General features: G+C 45.9%; 1 protein-coding gene across 1 annotated transcript; it reads right to left on the bottom strand.

The window, feature by feature from the left end:
* Positions 1-21,186: 21,186 nt before the first annotated feature.
* On the bottom strand, positions 21,187-23,341 carry LOC147108732 (neuropeptides B/W receptor type 2-like). The gene is made up of 2 exons (XM_086006053.1): positions 23,103-23,341; positions 21,187-23,002 (listed from the first exon to the last, which is right to left on the bottom strand). The coding sequence occupies exon 2, from the start codon at positions 22,959-22,961 to the stop codon at positions 21,963-21,965; it is 999 nt and encodes a 332-aa protein (XP_085862179.1). The 5' UTR covers positions 22,962-23,002; positions 23,103-23,341; the 3' UTR covers positions 21,187-21,962.
* Between the last annotated feature and the right edge of the window lie 3,058 nt (positions 23,342-26,399).

Here is a 26,399-nt window from a genome sequence, read left to right as displayed (position 1 = left end):
GATGTCAGCGACTACCTCTCGCGAAAGTCTCAACCTCCTTTGGCACTGCTGCTCAGTCATGTTGAGGAAGCTCATCCTCGGCCTGTAAACCCTGTGTTGCGGGTATCTCCTACGGCGACGTGCAGCCCTGCGCTGATGCCTTCTGCCCTGTTCAGCATCAGGTGGGTGAGCAGGAGGTTGGCGCTCCTGCTGTTGGTGCTGCTGTTGTTCCTGCTCTTCCTCTGAATTTGAGGACCAGGATGAAAGGAAATAAATGGATCCCATGCTGCTGGTAGATATCTCAGTTGAGGAAGCGCTCAGTCACTGTGGGGAGAGGTTTTTCCCAGGAGGTCACAGTGGAGATGGATCTCAGCTTCACCACTTCCAAGATTAGTAGACCTGCAAAAAGTTTTCCAAGACCTGAAAAAACAAAGTTCTGTCATCTGTAACTGATCCTTGTTGAGAGCTCCGTTTTTATGCTGGAGCTGCTGCTGTCAAGAAGGCAGCCACTTGTGAGCCCGGCACAATCAGCTGGCATGGTTTGGGAACAGCGTGGAACACGCAGAAAAAGTGGCAAAATCTAAAACCGCTGTCAAAATAGCATTATCAAGACAGTTAACAAGCTGTTAACTGCCTTAAGGGCCTATCCCACTGCTTGGAGGCAGGACCGAACAGGAGTCTGGGAGCCCGCATTTGGGAAAGTTGCACGGAGGTGGGTTGACGGCGGGATCAGAACCCGCCATCAATATTTTCGATTTTACCATCTGACCCGCCTCCAAACCCGCCCGCTGAACGTCGGCAAAATCGCGGCCCAGGTGTGTGTGTGTGTGTGTGTGTATAGTGCCTTTCACAAAAGTGTAGTTACCGTTGTAATGTAGGGAAACATGGCAAGCACACAGCAAAGTCTCACAAACAGCAATGAAATAATGACCAGACAATCTGTTTTTTTTAGTGATGTTGGTTGAGTGATAAATGTTGGCCAAGTCACTGGAAGAACTCCCTTGCTCTTCTTAAAATAGTGCATTGGATCTTTTACATCCACCTGATAGGGCAATCAGGGCCTTGGTTTAACATCTCATCTGAAAGCTGGCATCTGTGACAGCGCAGCACTTCTTCAGTATTACACGGAAGTGTCAGCTTAGTACCTGGCGCCCACAACCTTCTGACTCAGAGGTGAGTGTGCTACCACTAAGCCAAGGCAGACATCTAATATTAATAGGTACCAGGGAGCAGGTTAGCTGCCTAGATCTGTCAGACCAAGAATGGTGGGTGGTTCCAGAAAAGCTAGAGATGGAGAAAATATATTTTGAAATGGGAGAGAAAGGTTTATAGTTACCCATGAAATGAAACCACTAACCTTCTAGCTGTCAATTGAAAGCAACTTTTTCCAATAACTGGAATTTTAAATACTTATTATTCAGGACATCAAGGTAAACAATGTGTTATGAGGCTTCCATGTAAATTCTCTAATATAAAAACAACTGTATCTATACTGTACCAGATATATATTCTAAAGTTAATCAATGTGATCAGCGACCTTAACTGATATTCCATATAATAACTTACAGGATTATGTTGACCTATGCATCCAATCTGAAGATGTTAGGATGCTTTTGATTGCCAGTCTCCCTCAGAGTTAATTGTGGACATTATTTTGATTTTCATGAAGAGTGAAGCTGATTTTTGGGCGAAATCCTGAGAAAGATGTAAATCAGCTGCAGCATAGTTAACGGTTTGATAGCGTTCACTTTACCCCACAGGACAGTAGAAGTAATTGCCATCCTTGAAAATCACTACCAATTGTTATTTAGTTTCAGAATTGAATTTAACTTAATTTTCTTTCTAACAGATCTGACAAATCCTGAAGTTGCGGTCAGTTTCAAAGGGGAAATGACGGCGAACGCTGCCAGTTCGCTGTCATCAGGACCGCAAATTCTGGGCCAATATAATCAGCATACAGGAAATTTGTATGAAATACTACTAACAATGCTCCATTTTGACACATGATCCTATGGCTATAGCCAGATGTAAATATAAAAGATAAGCATGGAAGTCTTACCCTACTCCACCACCCCTGACCACCCCCCCTCCCCCCACCCTCCCCCCCACCCCCAACCAGCCTCTCCCTCTTTCTCTGGTTACTGTCTTAAAAGCAAATGATGAAATTTGCTGATCAGTCTGTATTATTGTCACATACATGAGAGTTTGTTCATAGAACTAGCACTACTGGGAATTATTTGTAAAGTTTTGAAGGACAAAAAAGACTCATGTGAAATTAAAACATCCTTTTAATTGAAAATCTCAGAAAGAATTTGCATTTATATTGTGTTTTATTACAACCCAGGGACATCCCAAAACACTTTGCAACCAATGAATTACTTTTGAAGTGCAGTCACTGTATTTATGTAGGCAACCACAGCACCCAATAGAACAACCACAACTTGCATTTATATAGCGCCTTTAACATTGTAAAATGTCTCAAGGCACTTCACAGGAACGTTATCAAACAAAATATGACACTAAGTCACATAAGGAGATATTAGGGCAGATGAACAAAAGCTTGGTCAAAGAGGTAGGTTTTAAGGAGCGTCTTAAAGGAGGAGAGAGATGTAGGGCTCGATTTTAACAGCCCTGAGGAGGCAGGTTTGGAGGCATGTCAGCTGCTAAAATTGGGAAAATGGCTTCAGACAGCCAACTCACCTCCATTGCGCCCCCATGCGATTTTCGTGAGTGTCTGTTCAGCTGCTCCCAAACTGACCCAACTCCAACAGGTAGTTAAGAGCCTGTTAACTGCCTTGATAATCCTATTTTGATCGAGGTTTCCCATTTTCGTGCCTCTGGCTCCTGGTTCCCATCTTGTCAGAAACAGTCCTGATGCAAGGAGACGAGTTGGTGGAGGACATGATCTGTAGTCATTATTGGTGCAGAACTTTAAAAGCACCCCTGTAACATGGCTGGCATTCAAATGCAACAACTTTGTTGTTGGAGGTTTGGGATAAGATTTTGCAAATCTACTGACCTGGTGACTGCTGTTTGAACTGATTGGGAATAATTTCAGGCCACTTTGAGTGTGCACTTGCAATCTTCTTGCCTCAACTGAAATCTATAACAATGGGATGGGAACCATTTACATCCTCTCATCCTGGTCATCAGATTCAGAGGAAGAGCAGCGCGGCTTAGTGCTGCCGGATGAACAATTGGCTCAGCACACAGCCTCCTTGGAGGAAGAGGAAGAGGAAGAGGACGAGGAGGAGGATGGGGAGTGATGCCTTACGGGGCTTGATGTGGCCAATCCAGCAGCAGGCAACACATTGCTGGCCGTCAGGCAAGGGGTGCACTCATCCATGCCGGATTCACATGAGCTTACACTTCAAACAAAGGTGGCTGGCAGATGGAGATGAAGATAAGGTCAAGATTCTTAACACACCATACATCATCTGTCCAATAAATGGTGCTTTCCGATCACTGTCACCACCATCATTATAAATGGAATTAGCCCTGAACCCTCACTGTGCAACATCCATTTCCTAGAACACATAGACCAGAAACTCAACTGCTTGCCATCACTTTTGTTTAATGACATCACAAAAGGAGGACACTCGATAACTTACAGCACAATAAAACATCCATGTGACTACCCTTGTGACTATTTGTGTGTTAACTTCCTCTTACGCGTGCTTCTATGTGATGCTTCCCCTGTGGCTTCAGCAGATGTAGAAGCACCTTGCTCACTTTGATGCTGCGCCTGCCTAGATGTCTTTGGTGGGTATGCTCTGGGTTTGCGAGCCTGGGAGGGCTCCTCCACCGTTTGCTCTTCCTGCGGCTGTGCAGGGGTTGAAACGGCCATCTCAGTTGGGTGAGGAATCTGGGGCTCTGACCGAGGGCTCCGCAGTGTCATGGCCATGTGAGCGCTTGGAGAGGAGCCCACACTTCCTTGTTGCCTGCCACCAACATCCCTCTCATGGGTCAGCTGCACTTCAATGCCACCAAGTGGCTGGAGAGCACCTTGCTGCACATCAGGAGGACCATGAGGACCCTTCTCTGTACTGGCAGCCCTCATAACAAGAACGTCCATGAAGCTCTGGTGTCTCTCCTCAATAGATGCCCATCTCTCCTCCATTGCAGACAATCTATTTTGAAGCGTCACCATGTTTTTGTTAGTCTGGCAACATGTCCTCCATGGCAGTTGCCACCCTCTCCATGGCAGCACGGTCATGCGCCATTGCCTCCACAAAGGCATTGCTCATGTTAGAGATGGACTCCTCCATTCTCTGCACACTCGCAGTTACCCTGGGTGCAAACCCTGTCAGAGACTCCTGCACTTGTTCCTGAAGTTCCAGCACTGCTCTCTTTCTGGATGGCCCCAGAGGCACAGGGTCCACATGCAGCTGAGCAGAGCTAGGAGAGTCATGCGACCTCCGATGTGGACTCTCCACTGCTGTCACTGTCTCCACCATCTGCTGATGCTCACTTGTGAGCTGTGATTGTAAGGCTCGCAAAATTACACAATTTGCCCCAAAGTAAGAAAGAAGAGATATTGGACTGTTTGAAGGAAATATTGGGCCAAAGGGATTTAAAAATCAAAACCCCAGGAAGATTTGGCTGGTTTAAAAGGCATGTTCAGACTTGCAAAAAGCTGTGACACAGGGAAGGTGGGGTGGGCCCCCGAGTTTGGATATTGGGCCATCTGGGAATGTCCTGGGCCACCTCAGCCTTTACATAAAGACAATAAAACCTGTTCCTGCTGAAAATCGCAGAGCCAAAAAGTACATGAATAAAACAGTACATGCCCACAGCAACACAAAGGAAAGAACATGGCCCAACAGGAAACAACAATCAAACAGCGGTCTAAAACCAATCAAAGAGATTTACAAACGTTTTACATTTTTAAACTGCTTTCAAGGCAATCCCAAAACCAGTTAAAGGCCAATTAAGTTAGATGGGACATCCCCTAAGCTCGTTAAAGTTTTAAAACATATTAAAAATAACGAGCCCGCCAAATTTAACAAAGAAACCCGAGATTTGGCGGTCAGATAAGCCAGGCCACAAACCAGTATAATTGAGGCCTGCTCATAGACTACAGCTCAGCATTCAACATTATCGTCCCCAACAAGCTGGCCACCAAACTCCAAACTCTTGACCTGAACACTTCCCTCAGCAACTGGACCCTAGACTTCCTAACAAACAGACCCCAGTCTGTCAAATTAGGTAACCACACCTCCCCCCCTGACCCTGAACACGGGGGCCCCACAAGGATGTGTGCTGAGCCCCCTCCTCTACTCCCTCTTCACCCACGACTGTGTGGCTGTTAATGGTTCCAACACCATCATCAAGTTTGCGGATGACACCACGGTAGTAGGCCAGATCACCAACAACGATGAGTCAGCCTACAGGGAGGAGGTCCAGCATCTCGTGAAGTGGTGCGCCGATAACAACCTGGCCCTTAACACCAAGAAAACAAAATAAATCATTGTGGACTTCAGGAAGTCCAAAGGCGGAAGTCACACCCCCATCCACATCAATGGGGCTGTGGTGGAAAGGGTGGACAGCTTTAAGTTCCTTGGAGTCCACATCACGGAAGACCTCTCCTGGTCCCTCAGCACCTCCTCTCTGGTGAAGAAGGCCCAGCAGCGCCTATATTTCCTAAGGAGGCTGAAGGGATGTAATCTGTCACCCCTGATCCTCTCTAACTTTTACCGCTGCACAATAGAGAGCATCCTGACAAACTGTATCACAGTATGGTATGGCAGCTGTAGCTACTATGACCGGAAAGCCCTGCAGCGGGTAGTCAAAACTGCCCAACGCATTACCGGCACCCGGCTACCGACCATAGAGCACATATACCAGAAACGCTGTCTACGGAGGTCACGGTCCATCATCAAAGACCCTACCCACCCCAGCCACAGTCTGTTCGCCCTCCTGCCATCTGGGAGACGCTACAGATGCATTCGCACCCGTATGACCAGATTTAGGAACAGCTTCTTTCCCAGGGCTGTCATCCTGCTGAACTCCACAAATAAACTCTAAAGCCTGCACATCTGCCAATGCACTTTATTATGGTTATATTTATGTTAATATACTACAAGCCAAATGTATGTTGAATGTTTAAATGTCTTAATCCAAATGTACACTCTCGGGAGCCGCAAGCCTACATTTCGTTGTACTGCACTTGTGCACTAACAATGACAATAAAAGTTGATTTGATTTGATTTTTGATTTGATTTGATTTTCAGAGTTCAGAACAGTAAGATCAAGTTCATCGGCACAGTGCAAGATCACCAAGACCAGATCAGCTCATCAGAAGTCAGTGAGAGCACAGTGCAGTTCATCATCAGAATCGGAGACTTGAAGAAAGAAGAAGAAACGGAGATCGCGGCAACCAAAGGCCTAAAGAAACCAACAACCACCAGTATTACCGCCAACCAGGTGCAGGAAACTCTTTTTTATCCGGCACCGACGGGACCGGCATGGTGCCGGTTTATCAAAAAGTCCGGATTACAGAGAGGTATAGTTAAAAGGTACGAGAGCTCCATACACAGCAACAAATCCAGGCTTCCCTGTTGCTTAGCAACGGCTGCAGGAACCCCTGCCACAGACCAAGCATCCCTGTTGCTTAGCAACGTGCAGCAACCCCGATTACACAGCCACAGATCCAGGAACGGCCACTAATATGAAGTAAAACTTATCTGAACCTACTCCTGAATTTTGCCGGTTAACAGAGATTTCCAGTTATTTAGGTGCTGGTAAATCGAGAGTTTCCTGTAATACTGGGCCACCGCGACCAACAAGAAACCAACCACCAAAAATTTGAAAATCAAAGACTTGTTTCCACTCTACAGGCTAGTTAGACTTACCCCTGGGTAAGGTTTTGACACAAAAGACCCTAAAACTTAGCCTAACCAAAGAAAATTGAGTACTTACCCGATACATCCAAACTACGCAGCTAACCGCATCAGCGGACAAACCCAAACTGAAGACCCAACGCAGGTGCAGTCTTCTGCCATGTCCGGGGTACGGCAGGCCCCAACCGCCACAACTAAGGAGAACCCCGAAATCGCGAACCTCTACAATCTGTCAAGAAAGTCGTTTGGTGAGCATTTCCTGGTCCTCTGGATTTCAACCTAGTTAGGATAGTGGGGTTGGGAGGGTAAGGGATTTTGTCTATTGTAATTCTCTTTCACATATTCCGTGTGTTCCCCACCCTTTTAGAGTATAAGTTTTATTGTATTGTATATTTTCCTGTCTCAAAATAAAGATCTCAGTTCTTTTGACCAACCCAATTGTCTGTTGCAAGTTCATTACAGCCCCCAAATAAGTCCAAAGTCGAGAACAAAGAGGGCGTGGGAGCGATTCGAACCGCTGAAGGGAGTCAGAGGTGAAGCTGACTAAACCACCACACACCACCCCTTACAGATACACCAGGTAACAACACTACTCTATGTCGCGAAGGCCCCGCCGAGGTGTGTATTGCTGCGCTGGTGCTGGGTGCGCTGAGTCCTGGTGACGCTGCTCCCTCTGAGGCTTCAGGTTCCTCTGAGGAGTCATCCGGCTCTTCCTCCTGGACAGTGAGGAGGGGGGCTCTCGATGGTCCTGTGAGAGAGTAAAGGCATGAGATAGACATCACATTTTCAGGTAGCTGATACTTCCTTTTGTGCAGATGATCAGAAGTCAATCTCTATGAGCATCATATGCCATTGCACTCAATCATGAATTGTAAATGCGAGGGATTTCTCAACTGCGCCCGTCTCTCCTTCCCCCACTTCCAGCTCCTCGCCACCTCCCACGACGTCATGAGCAGCCTCCTCAGCGTTTGTTAATGTGGCCAGGGATGGTGTGCCTCCTCCTGTCTTTGCTCTCTCCCTCTTATTGTGGGCTAGCTTTTCCTGCAAGGAGGGACACAAGTGGAGTTTCAGCGAGAGTGATGGAGTGAGTGTGAAGAATCCAAAACCTAGAAGCTTAGATGAAGACCAAGATGGAGTGAGGTGGCAAGAGGAAACTGCCTCCCTGTGTGTTGTTAGTTGTTGTCATTGCATAACAGTGAGAGCGCGTGTGAGGCTGCATAGTGGGATGGTGAAGTGATTCAGTACAGAGAGAGAGATAGAGAGGTAAGGATGCAAGGGAAGTAAGGGTAAGGTGGGATGTGGAGAAGCAGGCTGACAATGCAGGGTGCTGGTGATGAGAAAAGAAGGGAAGCAGTTTGAAAGTAAGTGTGATGTGATACTCACTTTATGGGCTGGATTTTGCCATTGGGACGGGCTGGGGGCGTGTCAGGTGGTTTTCGTGTCAGGAACCCGACTCCGATGTGAAGTGGGAAAAAAGTGCGATTTTCCCCTAATTGGGCACGGGATTTCCAGCGTGTGGGAACCTCTGGCCTAATTAGTCTTTCTAATTTCTAATTAGTCGCCTCCGATGATGTCATCAGTGCTGCTGGATTGAAGGCCTGCAAGCAGCTTGCTTCTTCTGGAGACTGGAAATGCTTTGGACATTGTATGAAGGAATTTATTTACCGACCATGTCCACCAGCAAGCAAAAGTGTGCACCTCGCTTTGATGAGCTCTCCCTCCAAGCTCTAGTGCAGGAAGCAAGGTCTAATAAGGAGGTGCTCTTCCCTTCCTCAGGGAGAAAAAAGCTACCCCAGCAGACTAAAGCTGTGCGGCTGCAAGTGGCCCAGGAGGTCAACTCCATCTCTATGTGCTGCAGAACCTGGCTGCCATGCAGGAAGAGGTTTCATGACCTTCTCCGCACAGGAAAAGTGAGTATGACTTTCCCATCACCCTCAATCTGATCCCCATCGCCTCTCCTCACCAGCACTCTGCTTTGCCAACCCCTTCCTCCACAACCCACTTGACACTTACATCCCTGCACCTTTACCCATTCCCTCTCTCTCTATGGTCACATTCACTTAACTATTCGACCATGCAGCCCTCACACTCTCTATCACTGTGATGCAATGACAACTTACAACACACAGGGAGGGCCTTTTGTCTCCTTCTAAGCATCTATGCTATGGAATCTCTACACTCACTCCTTCATTCTCACTCAAACTCCACTTGTGTCCCTCATTGCAGGAAAAGAGAGCCCACAATAAGAGGGAAAGAGCGAGGACAGGAGGAGGGCCACCCTCAGTAGCCCAGCTCACCACCTCGGAGGAGGCGGCCCTGGAAATTGCCGGGATCGAGGAGGATTCCCAAGTGGGGGATGGACAGGCAGGCGCATCACAGCAAGCTGGTGACAGAATAGTTTGGCATCTCTCTCATTGACATTGCATGAGTCACTGATAATGAATCTGATGCTCTAACAGATTGACTTATAATCATCTGCACTATTCAATGTGCATGTAACCTTGGCCTCACATCTCTAACTCTTTCCTTTACTCCCCCACAGGACCATCGAAAGCCCCTGTCCTCACTGTCCAGGAGGAACAGCCTGAGCTTCCAGACTCCTCAGAGGAAGCTGCAACCTCTGAGGGTGCAGCATCAGCAGAATTAAACGCACACATCACCAGCGCAGACACTCACACCTCGGTGGGACCTTTGGGACATAGAATAGAGTTGTCACCTGGTGTATCACAGCTCACAACTGAGCATCAGCAGATGGTGGAGACAGGAACAGCAGTGGAGAGTCCTCATCGGAGGACGCAGGACGCTCCCAGCTCGGCTCAGCTGCATGTCGACCCTGTGCCTCCAGGTCCATCCAGAAGGAGAGCGGTGCTGGAACTCCAGGAACAGGTGCAGGAGTCTCTGGCAGGTTTTGTCTCCAGGGTCGCTGCGAGCGTGGAGCGAATGGAGGAGTTCATCGCTAACATGAGCAGAGCCTTTGTGGAGGCGTTTGCGCATGAACGCATCACCACGGAAAGGATGGCAACCTCCGTGGAAAGGATGGCTACCTCCATGGTAAGGCTGGCTACCGTAGAGGAGAGGATGGCTATGGTAGAGGAGAGGATGGCTATGCCCATGGAGGAGCTTAGTTGTCAGGGTATTGAAAACATGGTAATTGTTCAGAATAGACTGACATCTCTTGAGGAGCGATGGTCAGCTATTGAGCAAACAAACCAGACCTTCATGCAAGTCCTCTGGAGTAGGACTTCCAGTGCAGAAACGGGTCCTCATGGCCCTCCTGCAGTGCAGCAAGGTGCTGTCCAGCCACTTGCTAGCTCTGAAGTGGGGCTGACCCATGAGAGGGATGTTGGTGGCATACAACAAGGAAGTGGGGGCTCCTCTCCAGGCGCTCACACGACCATGCCACTGCAGAGCCCTCGGTCAGAGCCCCACCAGAGTCCCCACCCAACTGAGATCGGCGTCTCAACCCCTGCACAGCCACAGGAGCAGCAGACTGTTGCCGAGCCCTCACAGGTTCGCAACCCCAGAGGATGCCCGCCAAAGGTGTCGAGACATGAGCAGCAAGAAAGTGAGCAGGGGGCCTCCACATCTGCTGAAGCCACAGGGGAAGCATCACGTAGGAGGAAGAGGAAGAGAATGCACAAGTAGTCACAAGGGTAGTCACTTGGGTATAATGTTGTGTTTATTTTTTAAATGCCATCAGTTGCTTATTATCATAAAAAATTCTGATGGCAAACTGTTGCAGTTGTGGCATGTGTCATTTCACAAATGGGACTTCCACATTGAGGGCTTAGGGCGACTTGCAATTGTCAGTATGGTGGTCAGAGTGATAGGAATCAGCAGGTTCTTGGCCATTGTCGATGATCTGATAAGAAGGTGCGAGGTCAAAGTGTTTGGTTGTGCAGGCTAAGCAAATCTGGCCAAGATGAGGGCATCCCTTGCATCCCGGGCAGCAATGTGGTCGCGCGCTGGCGCCTTCTGGCCTGTGCAGCTTCAGGTGGGTGAGCAGCAGCTTGGCGCTCCTGTTGTTGCTGCTGCTGTTGGTGGTGCTGTTGTTCAGGGTTCTGCTGCTGCCGCGGCTGGTCTTCGTCTGAATCTGATGTCCCCGAGGAAAGGAAATAAATGGTTCCCATGCTTCTGGTATAAGCCTCAGTTGAGGAAGTGCTCAGTCAAGGTGGGGAGAGGGGTTTCCCAGGAGGTCACGCTGGAGATGGGTGTCAGGCTCCAAACTTCCACAACAATGAGTAGGCCTGCTAAAAGTTCCCCCAGACCTGAGACAACAAAGTTCTGCCACCTGCAAATGATGATTGGTGAAAACTCCTTTTTAATGGTGGAGCTGCAGCTGTTAGTAAGCAGTCCACTTGTGAGGCCGCCAGGATTCACTGGCGTGTTCCAGAGGAGATGTGCAGCAGGTGGGAAAAGTGGTAAAATCAGAAAGGCCTCTCAAAATGGGATTATAGAGGCAATTAAGTGGTTGTTAAGTGCCTTAATGGCCTAACCCGCCTCTTGGAGGCGGGATAGAAACGGGGTCAGAAAACACGCATTTGGGAAAATTGCTCGGAGGCGGGATGGAGGGGGGGATTGGGCCCGCCTGCCATTTTTTGCAATTTTACCACCTCGCACGCCTCCAATCCCGCCTTCTCGGGCCTGGCAAAATCGAGCCCTTGATGTTCGTAGAAGATCATTGAAGCGTTTTCAGCACTGGACTCAGGTGCATGTACATAGCGACCTTGCGCTTACCTCCTCAGCAATATCCAGTCAGGTTGCCTTTTTCTGCTGAGGAGGCTTCATCTGGCCATTGGGAGGGAACAGAATCTCCCTGTGTCCTCTTACTCCCTGCACAAGAGTTTGCAGGGACTCCTCATCAGGAAGCAGCCTTGGATTTTGTAGCACTCATGGTCACCTTGGCCCATTCAAGCTGCAGCAATAACAAGAAATGAGAGGCTGATGCTACATGGAGCCCATAAAAACAAGTGCAGCAATGACCTCATCAGTGCAGACCAACAGACCCGCTCCCAGGCAATGCAGCAGGCAGCACGCACAACGGGACTAATTGATACAATTAAGGCAAAATGGGACACCGGGAGCGGCTGAAACCGACAGCAGGTCTGAAGCCCGCCCACCAGGCAGCCTGCCCTCAAACCACATCCATTAATAAAATCGAACCCGTAAGGTGGCACAGAGGTTTAGGGAGGGAATTCAAGAGCTTAAGGCCTTGGCAGCTGAAGGCATGGCCGCCAATGGTGGAGCGATTAAAATCCGGGATGCTCAAGAAGTCAGAATTGGAGGAGTGCAGATATCTCGGAGGGTTGTAGGGCTGGAGGAGGTTACAGAGATAGGGAGGAGTGAGGTCATGGAAGGGTTTGAAAACATGGAAGTGATTTTAAATCAAGGCATTGCTTAACGGGAAGTCAATGTGGGTCAGCGAGCACAGGAGTGATGGGTGAACGGGACTTAGTGCGAGTTAGGATATGGGCAGCAGAGCTTTGGATGAGCTTAAGTTTATGGAGGCTGGAAGATGGGAGACCGGCCAGGCATGCGTTGGAATAGTCAAGTCTAGAGGTAACAAAGGCATGGATGAAGGTTTCAGTAGCAGATGAGCTGAGGCAGGGGCGGAGTTGGATGGTAAAAGGCGGTCTTAGTGATGGCGCGGATATGTGGCGGAAGCTCATCTCAGGGTCAAATACAACACCGCGGTTGCAAACAGTCTGGTTCAGCCTCAGATAGTTGCCAGGGAGAGGAATGGATTCGATGGTTCGGAAACGGAGTTCGTGGCAGGGACTGAAGGCAATGGCAAGGTCTCAGAAACAACAAATGAGATGAGTGGTCAGTTAATTTGTTTTATTTTGTGATGTTGGTTGAGAGAGGATTGCTGAGCAGGATAACTTCCTACTCTATTTACGGGAGGAGGCTCGAGTGGAGCATAAATGCCGGCATGGACTGGTTGGGCTGAATGGCCTGTTTCTGTGCTGTATAATCTATATAATCCTATGTATTTCAAATAGCACCAATGGATCTTTTACATCCATGGGAACAGGTAGATGAGGGTTCAGTTTAATGTCAGCACCTCTTATAAGCCAGCACTTCCTCAATGTTGTAGTGAACTGGCAACCTAAGTTATCCACTCATTCCTAAAGAGGTCTTGAACCCATGGCTTTCTGAATCAGAGGTAAGAGTGCCACCAACCGAATCAAATTATATCTAGAATTAATTGCAAGCACATAAATCCAGCTTTTAAAGTGTTCAGTTTGAGTCCCGTGTGGAACTACTGTTGACAATGGTTCTATATAATTTTGTGGAAGTCCAGAACAGATCAATAATCATTTCTCCTCAGTAATCAGGAAAATATTATTCAATTGTAATGAAATAATCATGAGTTTCTCAATGAAGACTCTTAAAGATGAGGTATGAAGTAACTGGGTGTACCCAGCTTGCTGTGCTTCACAAATGGTGACAATACTATCTTGATCTGTTGGGATAACAGGAGCATTAGTAATAAGAAGAATACACTCTACTAGTGTTGTTTAGAACAGATCAGCAATATTCAAGAATTGTCAGTCACTGATGTAAGACTGATGCTGGAAAAAAAAACAGTGGAAGAAATAGTAATGGAATCAAAACAATTAGATTTGAAAGTACTGCAGGACCTACCAGTTTGACACAGATACCAATTTGAGTATGATCTGGAATTTATACTGGTCTGCTAAGGCAAAGCAGAATTCTGCACTTCCATAATGTTACAAAACAGATAATTAGTCTCAGACTAATACCTGTGTAGTGCAACATGTAACTAGCAGATTTGAGTTATGCTGAGCTCAGTCTTGAAGAAGCTTTGAACATGCATGCTTGGGTGCATGCATCAAGCTCCCCCTCTCCCTCCACCCACCAGCCCCCCCCCACCCTCACCATCCCCAAGCAGCTAATTTTTAGTTTTATAAGAAAGCAAGTGGGATCTTGCATGAAAAAGATTCCATATCAGATATAAAAAGAAATCCAAAGCACTTTTAACATCACTGCCACTGGGAGATGGGGATCTTCCCATTCATTTCTAGATAACATGGTAAACTAATGGATAATGGGGAGCTCACCAGTGGCTACTCACTGGTAAGCTGTGCAGTTTTGTCTGATTAAATTCTCATAGTGACCTTGCCACTCTTGGGGATCACTAAGCCTTGGCTCTGCCTAACTGTTCTGGACCGATGGACTATTTTATGTGCAGATCGCACCCTCTGGTGGTGGTTATGTGTTAGCTGTGTTTGTATGAAACAGAGGTCATTTGACCTTTGTTCCTTTCTTCCTGTGTGAGGTCATTTGACCTTTGTTCCTTTCTTCCTGTGAGAGGTCATTTGACCTTCGTACCTTTCTTCCTGTGTAACCCAGGAAGTAGAATCCCAGGAAGTAGAATTCCAGGAAGAACCTGGCAGTAATGGAGAATTCCATGAGGGTTTCACAATCCAATGTAATCTGATTTCATATGTTAGGCCAAGCGCAATATCTGTGAGTATCTTTGTTTGTTAGCATAATAGCAACGTTGTCAGAGTAGTATTTTGACAATAATATGTTTATAAAAGGTTAATATTTGATAGTTACAGAAGTTAGTCCAAATGTTAGTTAGTTATACAATTAGTCTATTCTACTGTTGTAAATATGTTTATATCTTATGTAATATCGAATGTATAGTACTCAGTTTATGTACAAAACATACTTTATCTTTGTTTACAGTTTCACAAAAATTTATTCAAGTAAAGCTTCAAAACAGCAAACGGCTTCACGAAGAATTATTTTGAACAAGTGTTTAACTTGCTGGATAACTAGATCGGAGCACGTCTAGCGCGGCCAGTACACTAACTATGTCCAATCTCTCTAGACTAAGATAGTGGGTGTATCCTTGTAAGGATGCTCTTGGTATCAGGGAAACAACATTTGCACATGTAGATTTCTCGGTAGCTTTTTTAGGAGATTCTTGAATATAGTAATGGTTTTTTGTGTCTATTCAGACAACCAACTAACCAAAAAATAAAATGCACTTTTTAAAGGTTACTTTGCACCAGGCTGGACCTAGTGGGCCAGATGTTGCTGTGAGCAATGAATGAACGGCACCAGTTATTTGTTAGACTTGCACTTGCCCATAGACTTTCCATGGGCTTTTGCACATCAAGTTGCTGTCAGCAAAACATCCCTCTACAGGGCATCTGGGACATCTGTGAACAGGACAAGCAACTATGTATTTCCCTAACAAATCAGATTGAAGAATCATTATTGAGCAGTGCAGAGTCTGAACCAGGGAGTATCAGTTATAATAATGAATTCAATGTCAAATCAGGTGCAGAAAGCGAGGTAAAGAAAGATTGAATTAAGAGAGAGAGGTAAGGAGACAGAAAGAAACAGTGAAAAAGTATATTTATATTTTTTTAAATCTCCAACAATAAGTATAAGCTGAAGGAATGAGACTCCACACTTGTAAAAGTTCATTTTCAGTGCCAGTGAGGTTGTTTGGCTGTAATTAAGACTTACCAAGCCATTAAAAGGGTACTTAGGCTGGAATGGACAAGCCCTCCCTTTTTTTTGGCAACTTTAGTCCATATCTGTGAGGTAAGTAAAGGAACTTCATGCCACTCAATACATTTGAATGGTGAATCAGATGGTGAGATGCCATTTTTGGGAAGCTTACGGAGGAACGTCGCAACAAGGACAGCAACTTACACATTTCTGCATTTAACTGCACAGAAGTTGCTGTCCAATTTGCACATAAAAAACTTGTGAGTGCTGATGGCTTCGCCATTATTTTCACCGCAAAATGCAGCCCGATGAATCTAGCAACTATTCATAAGAATAACTTTACTGTAAACCAACATAAATGGCATTAGATACAAGATATTTTGAATAGATTAATAGACTGAAGTGTGTAAACTGTTATTTTTAGGAATGTTATCAGTTTCTGTTCTTTTTTGTGTGTTTTAATGTTTATTGCTTTTATTTATTTTAAGTTGAAGCCCGCAGACACATTTGTAGCTTTTTTCTGAGGCATGTCATTGGCCGTCTCAATTTCTCTGCTCCCCTCACTCACTCCAACATACCTCCCTCTGAACTTGCAGCAATCCATTTCTCAGATTCAACCCCAACATTGTCATTAAACCTGCTGACAAGGGTGGCGCTCTTGTTGTTTGGCAAACCGACCTCTACCTTGCGGAGGCTGAACGCCAACTCTCTGAAACCTCCTCCTACCTCCCTCTGGACCATGACTCCACTATCGAATATCAAGCCATCATTTCCAAGACAGTCACTGACCTCATCTCCTCTGGAGATCTTCCCTCCTGGGCCACCAACCTCATAGTTCCCCAACCCCGCAAAACCCGCTTCTACCTCCTTCCCAAGATTCACAAACAAGACTGCCCTGGTAGACCCATCATTTCAGCCTGTTCTTGCACCAGGGAACTGATTTCTTCCTATCTGGACTCTATTTCTTCTCCCCTCCAGTCTCTTCCCACCTACATCTGCGACTCTTCCGACGCCCTCCGTCAATTTAACTGTTTCAAGTTTCCAGTTTTCTCGCCCCAACCGTCTCCTTTTCACTATGGGCGTACAATCCCTCTGCACCTCCATCCCCCACCAGGACGGCCTGAGGGTGCTCCACTTCTTCCTTGAACAGAAGCCCAACCAGTCCCCATCCACCACCACCCTCCTCCGCCTGGCTGAACTTGTTCTCACTTTGAACAACTTCTCCTTTGACTCCACTCACTTCCTTCAAATTATAGGTATTGCTATGGGAATCCACATGGGTGTGAGCTATGCCTGACTTTTCGTGGAATATGTGGAACATTCTTTGTTCCAGTCCTACTCAGGTCCCCTCCCTCACCTCTTTTTCTGGTACATTGATGACTGTATTGGTGCAGTTTCCTTCTGTCGCCCTGAACTAGAAAATGTCATTCACTTTGCTTTCAATTTCCACCCTTCCCTCACCTTCACATGGTCCATCTCTGACTCTTCCCTTCCCTTCCTTTACTTCTCTGTCTCCATTTCTGGGGATAGGCTATCAACAAACACCCACTATAAGCCCACTGACTCCCACAGCTACCTGGACTACACTTCCTCCCACCCCGCTTCCTGTAAGAACTCTTTTCTATTCTCCAAGTTTCTCTGTCTCTGTCGCATCTGTTCAGACGATGTCACCTTCCATACTAGTGCTTCCGATATGTCTTCCTTTTCCCCTCTACCGTGGTTGACATGGCCCTCGACACTGTCCATTCCATTTGCTGCACTTCTGCTCTCACCCTTTCTACTCCCTCCCAGAACTACACTAGGGTTACCCTTGTCCTCACCTTTCACCCCACCAGCCTTCACATTTAATGGATCATCCTCCGCCATTTCCGTCACCTCCAGCGTGATCCCACCACCAAACAAATCTTCCCCTCCCCTTTCAGCATTCCGAAGGGACTGCGCCCTCTCCGACACCCTGGTCCACTCCTCAATCACCCCCAACACCCCCTCCCCTTCCCACGGCACCTTCCCGTGTAAGCGCAGGAGATGCAACACCTGCACTTTTACCTCCTCCCTTCTCACTGTCCAGGGCCCCAAACACTCCTTCCAGGTGAACCAGTGATTTACTTGTACCTTTTGCAATTTTGTATACTGTATTCGCTGCTCACGATGCGGTCTCCGCTACATTGGGTGACCACTTTGCGGAACACCTCTGTTCAGTCCGTAAGCTTGACCCCGAGCTTTCAGTCACCTGTCACTTTAATTTACTGCTCCACTCCTACTCTGACCTCTCTGTCCTCGGCCTCTTACACTGTTCCAATGAAGCTCAACATAAGCTCGAGGAACAGCACCTCATCTTTCGATTCGGCACTTTACAGCCTTCTGGACTCAAAATCGAGTTCAACAATTTCAGACTATAACCTCTACCCCTATTTTTTCACATGGCAGCTGTTGATGATTCTGCCATTCCCATTAACATCTCTTCTAGACTCATCTTTTGTTTCTTTACTTGTCCCATTACCATCTCATTTTGCTTTGTACAATCATACCGTTTGTCATTTAATCACTCCTACCTTCCACCCTATCACAGACCTTCCCTTTTGTTTTTTCCTCCCCTGTTTCCCTGCCCCTGCAATTGCTTAAAATCTGTTACATCTCTAACTTTTTCCAGTTCTGCCAAAAGGTCATCAACCCAAAATGGTGACCACAATTTTGCACCCGTCTTCATCCCGCCTCCTCCGAGTGATTTTCCCCTGATTGGGCTTGTTAAGCCCGCCCTCGAGGTTCCTAGCTGGTTAAAAGGAAGCAGGTCCGATGACGTAATCTGACGGTTTCCTTAAGGGGGCCATGCCCAAATTGATTTTGACAGTTCTGCTCTCCGTGTTCTACAGCATTGAAGCGCTGCAAACATTGACAAGCACTGCACAGAGGTACAGGGCTGCACCCAGGCTCTCCCATGACTCCCTCAAAATGCTTATGGAGGGAGACACAGCATGCAGGGAGGTCCTCTTCCCTTCCCATGGGCGGAAGAGACCTCCCCAGGAGGTCAACATAGCCTGGTTGCACATTACACAGGAGGGCACAAGCAGGGATGTTGTCAGGAGGACCAGGCTGCACTGGCGCAAACCTTTCAATGATCACAGTAAATCACGAAGTGTTACTGCAAAGCCACACTCAACCTCATCCTGCTGTGCCACTCATCACATCCCCATCACTCTGCCTTCCCTACCCTACTCCTGCACACCATACTCATACCAACTTACCTTGCACCTCCACCCATCCCTCTCTGCCTACATTATCACTTCCCCATCTCACTAGCCACCCCTCACACTCACCCTCATCCTACTGCAAGCATACCAACTAACAACAAACATTGAAATCTTTATTTTCAACACTTTGGGGTAGATTTTTCTGAACCTGTCGGGAAGAAGGCGGGACTTCAGCTTTCGGGTTTTTGACCTGCCTACATCAATGTCCGGCCAATTCACGCGATTTTCCCTTGATTGACCTCGTTAAGCCCACCCAGCGGGCTCAGCAGGCCAATTAAGGGCCACCCGCCAACAGGTGACGTCACAGACTGCAATTTCATCTGTCAAGATTTCTTGACAGATGAAATATCAGCATTTCACAGCTGTTTGAAGCTGTGAAACACTGACAGTTTGAGTTCTAACATGAGTCTTTCTGTACAGACTCAGTTAGAACTGTCACCGGCACGCAAAGCTGAAAGCTGTCACTTTTCACAGATCGCAGCCATTCAGCTTTAAGTACCGGCTGAGTGATGATCTCCCGACGGCTACAGGAAGAAAGGCAGTTAAGGTAAGTACAGGTAAGTGAAAGTTCTTTACACACTTTAGACACACCAAACACACTTACCTTTGCACTTATGCACCCATCACTCACCTGAACACCGACATCGCGACCCCTTCAGCTCCTTCAACCCGACGGCCCACCTGCTCAACCTGGCGTGGTTTGGAGCCGTCGGGAAACCGACAGGAAACCCCTCAAAATAGGGATTAGGCTAAAAACTGCCTGTTAACTACCTGTTAACAGGCAATTAATTGGCACTAATCCCTTCCCACCTGGTTTCGGCGGGTCTCAGTGAAAGTTGTGTGGGGTGGGGTTTTGGGCGGGATGGTGTCGGGACCCCCAAATTCGGGATTTCCCCCCCCCCCCCACACGCCTGAAACCCCGCCTGACGGCTCACCGAAAATCTAGCCCTTTGCGTTCGTGGACAGATTTGTGTGCACCTTTGAAAGTGTCTTAGTGAGTTGCAGTGAATGGTGAGACATAACATCCCCGCACCCCCCACCCCCCCAAAGGTGATAAGTGTGAAAGGAATGGCTTGCATATTGTAGGGATGCTTTATGGTGCTGGTGTGGGGTGGTGCCAACCTGGTGCATTATGTGGCAGCCAGGGTGTGCAGCATCAAGTGAAGCTAATCTGGACATGGCGAGTCCATCACTGGTGTGCTGGGCAGCAATGTGCACAGGTGATGATGCCCTGTGTCCAGTGCAGCATCAGTTAATTGCAGAGAAGGTTGGTGTGGATGTTGGTGCTGCTGGTGTGCCCGGTGATGCTGGTGTTGGGGCTGATCATTTTGGGATTCTGAGGACCAAAAGTGAGATTTTTTCCAGGGCACCGACGCTGATGGAATAGATGGCAGGTGAGGTTGAGATGACAGAAGTAATCGTCAATGTTGAAATAGGTTGTTCCAAGGAGGTGACAGTGAATAGATTACTCCAAACACTTCAAAAGTGCATAAAGCTCAAAAGTGGGTTCTAAATACTGAAGGCTGAAGCTTCTGAGATTGGAAAGTGACCAGCTGTAAAATGGCAGGTTTTAAACCACTTTTGCAGCTGTCACTTATTGAAAGAAATGGAGAGTTGTTCAGAACCCGACATACTTACCTGGTGTGATCTCCGAGCGACTGGAACCTCATGGAAAACTTTGGAACTGGTAAAATGGGGATTTATTTACTTTAAACACCCTCCAAACAAGCACAAGTGAATGACCCGCCGCTTAGTGTCGCGTCTGCAAAGCGCAGGCAGAGCCGGCACTTGGGAAACTCACAAGGAGGCGGGTTGAGAGCGGGATACCTGCCCGCTGTCAATCTTTTTGATTTTGATAGGGAACCGCCTCCAAACCCGCCCTTTGAGCACCGGCAAAATTCAGCCCGTTAACTCTGTTTCTGTCTCCACAGACGCTGCTGAGTATTTCCAGCATTTTCTGTTTTTATTTCAGATTTCCAGCATCTGCAGTATTTTGCTTTCGTAGTTTTTTTGTCAGTCTGTGGTGTGCTCAGTTACACCAACACCACTTGACAAACTATTCTAGACAGACACAATAATCTCTTCATCTTCCGCAATGTAGGAGGTTCATTCTCACAGAGGATCATGTGTCAATCAGAATATTCAACCCAGACTGAGATGATTGATGATATTGACATTAGTGTCTGTCTGTGGTTTGCCTTCTGTTAAATATTGTGACTCGCTCCTGTCCTGTTATTAACATATTTGTATTAATTCTAAATAAAATACAAGAATATACGGATGATATACTCTACTGTCATTTGCCGGTCGCGCCAGTTGTCTAGTAACTTTTCACGGAATTTTTATTTTAGTTTTATGTGTTTTCAACTTAATTTATTTTTCCAGTAATTTTTACTCCGAGATTTGTATTCTGGAATGTGTGCAAACTACTCAAGTACGTGGCTTTCAGATGCCGCCATTATAAAAAGTAAAGATTGGACAAAATATTGTTTTCTAAAAGTTACGATTTTCACTTCAATATACGTTTATTTTACGCAAGACTAATTTTCGACCTTTCGAAATCACTCACTCTGAAGCTCTAGCTTCATTCTTTCAAATATAAGAAGCAAAAACGCATTTGCAGTGACATTTATTTATGATACGATTTGAGAGTCAGGACAGTGTGAATATCAACAGCAGAGCATCTAACATTAGAGAGGCAGAGGTTTACACACATCGACTAAGTGATACACTGCACGTTACAATTAACAATGCAGAGAAAGTGAGACAACTTTTAGATCATCTAAAAATTGAGGGCGAGCCTCAGAATTCAGTACATTCAAACATGCAATCTCAAAATATGAAGGATGGTGTGTGTCTATTCGCTGTCATTAACTCGTTTAAATGTACAGCTCGACTCTTCCATTTCATTGTACAAATCTACAACAACTACATATGTAACGGTGACTTTATGTTTCATGCTACAGAAAATATTAACCAAATCTTATCATCTCGTCCCCCTGAGGGTCGTGCTACATAGATACCCATCATAACGAAGTTTAAAATCAACATATCAGATCTGCTCTAGGAACGCTCTCACATGTAACAGGCTTTAGCGCTAGTGCGGCAAAGGGAGGATGCAGTGGTGCCTAATTTAAAAGTTAGCTCTAGCTGTAAAATCTGCAGGCTTTAACGCCGCACGTCTGGGCTTACCGTATAATTATCATTCACAAACCATGCCATTTAACATTAGACATTGTATTATCTGCCATTTTCCTTGGGTTTTCGATTCAGCTGAATAATCGGCGCCTGTAGCGGCAGAGAACTTTTAACAGTTAATACTGTACTGACTTTTCATATTAAAAAATGAACACTTTGTAAGAATGCCCAGCTTTCTCCGGTTAAGCCCCAGCCTCGTCTACTCTGCTCTGCATTCCAATAATTTCTTAAAACTTTTCTGGAAACTGTCGTCCAGAAACGCGTACAGAAAGGGATTCAAGCAGGAATTGGCGTAACTTAAACTCGTGATAAAGTAGGCGATCCCGATCACCAGCGGCGTCTCTTGGACATCGCTGGTCAAGGCGACAATGGTGGTGAGATGAAAGGGAGTCCAGCAGAAGAGACACACTGCCAGCACAATGAAGACCATCAAAGTCACCTTCTTCTTCGCTTTGTCCAGGGCTTTGGCGTTCGAATTCAGATGCATGTTGCGGAGGCGGTACAACATCATGGTGTAGAGAAGGCAGATGGTCGAGACGGGGATGGCGAAGCCGAGGATGAGGGTATAGATGCGACTCGCTTTCAACCAGGCGCGTTCTGGTTTGGGGAAGACCAGGACGCAGCTTTTCCTGTTCATGGGATCGGTGTAGACTTCGGCAAAGATTGTGAAGGGCAAGACGATGAGGGTGACTAGGACCCAGACGCAGAAGCTGACGATTTTGGCAGCCCTGTAAGTGCGGTGCGGCAACTTTTTCGAGCGCACGGTGGCCAAGACCACCAGGTAGCGGTCTATGCTCATGACCGTCAGGAAATAAATGCTGGAGAAAATATTGTAGTGGTCAATGGACAGGATGAGCTTGCACATGATCTCCCCGAAGGGCCAGTAGCGTAGAAGGTGATCGGCGATGTTGATAGGCAGGACCAGGGTGAAAAGGTCGTCGGCAATGGCCAGATTTAAGATGAACATATTCGTCACTGTCTTCATCTTGGGAGCTTTTAAAATCACGTAGATCACGGCCGTGTTGCCTGTAAGTCCGGCAGCGCAGATCACCGAATAAATCACGGGAAGCACAATGTAGAAATCTGGATACTGCTCATGTAGGGTGAAGTTGGTGTCTGTTCCGTTGTAAAACTCACACAAACCCTGCGAGCCGTCGCAAGATCGATTCAGGGTCCCTGGTGCTGACATGTTTTCCATGGTGAATATTCGTCTCAAGGGCACATGTCCTGAAACTGAAACTACTCCAATATTATTATAATAATCGCGGTACAATTTTAATAAGGACGATTGTTAAATTGCTTTTTTTAACCACTGCTTGCAATACAAAACGCACACTACCTGTTGTGACTCAGTCCGTTTTATTCAGGCTATATAGAATCTCCGTCTTCGGCACGAAAGCCAGTTTGTTTCTTGCTTGAACATGCCCCGAGCGAAAGGGAAATTGATCTGTTCAAGTTGCCATGGGCAACGAACCATGCCCTATTTCACTGGCAAAGAAATACCTTTCTTCCGACCTTCAGTTCATCGTTTCAAGTTGTACTTCAAATGGCATAACCTGCGCAAACATAAAGGCACAGTTACAAGTTACACCTCATCTTTAAAGGAGTTTATCAACTATTTTAATATTGATGCATCCATACCGAATGCCCAATAGATATATATCATGCATTCAATATCAGACAAATATCATTCTCATTCACTCCCAGGTAAATATCCACTGTCAGCTTGAGAACTTTCAACAGTTCATGAAATCTGCTGAAAAGGCAATTCACCGGAGGCCATTGATGGGTCGTAAAGGAGTTCGTTCTCAGTCGGCTAAATTGGTTTTAAAAGATGCGGCAGATTGGAGATGTCGTTGTTGTTCAGCACACAGATGTTCGCAACTTCCCAGGGAACCCTGATCCTGCAGCAGCCAATGTGGGATCTCTCCACTAGCGTCTCCAAGTGCGTCTGAGAAGCTGCGTCTTCGGTGCTGCAGACGTCCAATCCGCTGGGATTTCATCTGTAACCCCTTACTTTTCTTACAAAGCTCTCGTTGTCAACAATTCTCAAAATTTCACTCATTCGCCATCAGTTCCAATTTTCAACCAAATGAACCAAATAAACAAATGTAATTAGGTTTTATTTAAAACGAAGGCGCCGTCTACATTGCATCAGTTTCAAATTATGGAGAACGAGAAGGAAAACGTTCTTCAAACTTCTGTATGACAACATTGCTATTAAGGTGCGTTAGCATGTGTTAAAAACAACTTTCAGCAGCTAGTTTAGAACCACAGTGAACCAGTAAGGCCCATTGGTTTGTCACCACAGTCAAAGCCCAGTTTTTCTTTCCAATATTTGAAACGATTTCCTGTATTATTACAGATTTTCCGTGTTCCCTATTATCTGCCAACAGTGGACGATTTTGTGTAGCACGTTTAAAGCCCGCCAACACATCCTATGGTGGTGTAACTTTGCATCTGGTGATATGGTAAGTATCTGAACCAATGAATTCTAGTTCATAATGAGACCGAGTTGTCATTCTGAATACTTTGGCTAACCCAATAATATGACATTCATTTGCATCAAAGTCTTTGATTAAAACTTATGCACTCGCGCTATGGATGGCAGATTTGGGCGAATTGTTCTAATACAATACAAGTGACGAGGTGCACCTGTGCAGCTATGTTGGTGTCTAAAAGTATTTAGTATTAGATGAACCATCTGACAATAGATTATTATATCTAAACAGCTGTACTCCCGGAAATGTTAGCTAGCCAGTTGTGTGTCACTCGCAATGTAATGCATTGATTAAACTTAAAAGCGATTCTGAGCACCTGAAGCATTCGGATGAAAACCGGAAAGATTTTTAAAAACAACTCACCTCCAATCACTTCGAAATGTACCGGTTTGAGGAGTCACTGGATTCAACTTTCTTCCAAATTATGGGAAGTATTTTTTTTAAAACGCTGGTGGAAGTGCCAGACTTTGGTACACACCCAAACCACTGTATGTAATATAAGCTATCATAAAATAATAAAGGAAATGTATAAAAACAATACCCCCAGGAAAGAATGTAACAGAATCAGATTTGAAATTCGAATCGACAACTTATAAAGTATCACGAAGTTTGTGAATTGATAGATATCTTCAAAAAATCAGCTCAAAACAGTCCTAGTGTTGGGTAAATGTGCATCATCACGTTTAATGGCTGTCCTCGAAGAGGATTGCAGTCAGCACAACACTGTCCAACAATACTCTACCCATTACATTAAATACATGTGAATATGGACCAGTCAAGACGAACAAATTGTCAGCCCACTGTGTCTCTACGCCGTCATTTAACTGATTCATGTTTCTTTCGAAGTTTGTAAAACTCTCGCTACTTCCTTCGAAAGCAATTTGTTCAGAACTATTTGTGTATGTAAAACATGTCAATCTATACACAGTACACAACCTCAAATTGCGTTTATAAGTAGCATTATTTATATCATTTAGTTCAAAAATGGCTCCCAACATCACATCAAATAGGTTCACATAATTTAACAGGGATTCTGTTAGTTCCGCTCAGGCGAGTCTATAAGAAATGGACAATAATGGGATAGTGAATTTCTGAGATTGCAAATGTCTGGGCCACACCTAACGTGTGACGTCTCCGAAAGCAAGCCATGGAAAGGAGTGTCTTTGAAATCACAATAAAACGACTTTTCTGTTCATCTATATTTTTTATTTCCGTGAGATTTAATTTCTCAAAGACTACACACATTCCAAATGGTGCTAAAAGCCTTCAGAAACTCCGAATTCTTTCACGAGTTCCCATAATCTACAGACAGTTTGATGTGCTGCAAAATGTCTTCTTCCAGCATGCTTATGAGCAACAAATCGATTTGTGCTTGGAGCACCTCCAGTGTGTACTTTGCCTCCATACAGTTGACAGCATCTAAAATGGACCCTAAGGAGGGTTCAAGAGAACCCTGATTCCATTTGTATTCATAGTGAGAATGCGGATCTCGCTACCACAAGGAGTGATTGAAGCGAATAGTATAGACGCATTTAAGGGAAAGTTAGATCAGCATATGAGGGTGAAGGGAACAGAGGGTTAGGCTGATAGAGTTAGATAAGGAAGGATGGGAAAAGGCCCGAGTGGAGCATAAACGCCAACATGGACTGGTTGGGCAAATGGTCTGTTTCTGTGCTGTATATTCTCTGTAATTCTGTCTATCTATGTCATACAACAAGGACCTGTGCTTGATTTTTCTGACAAGCTACAGTTGTGCCTCCACCCACCCTATCAACCTTCACATTACTCAGAGGGGACTTCATTAAAACGAGACAACAGCACGCTCTTGGAAAACGTATGGCGCACCCACAGTAAATTAGCAAGCGACACCATTTCCTAATAAGACCAGCTGTTGATTACAAAAAGAAAGCTACAATATTTAAAGTGGAGGCAAGAATGAAAGTGAACATGAATAAGAAGGGATAATCATATAGGTGAAACCAGTTGCTCTGGTTCCAAATCACAGTCACCATATACAGCTTTAACAAATGGCCTGGGAAAGTAAGGGGGGGGGGGAGTTATTTATAAATAGTGTCTTGTGAGTTGAGTGAGGTAGTCATAATACAGGTAGAACTGATATCAGTAATTTGTTGGTG

This window comes from Somniosus microcephalus, chromosome 13, assembly GCF_052327205.1.
Source record: "Somniosus microcephalus isolate GS21.2 chromosome 13, FLI_Smic_1.0, whole genome shotgun sequence".
NCBI lineage: Eukaryota > Metazoa > Chordata > Chondrichthyes > Squaliformes > Somniosidae > Somniosus > Somniosus microcephalus.
The sequence above is the reverse complement of the archived record's forward strand: the minus strand, read 5'-3'. Positions and strand labels throughout refer to the sequence as shown.

Excerpts from the sequence above, each read along its gene's own strand:
- LOC147108732 (XM_086006053.1), bottom strand. The coding sequence starts at position 22,961 with ATGGAAAACATGTCAGCACCAGGGACCCTGAATCGATCTTGCGACGGC.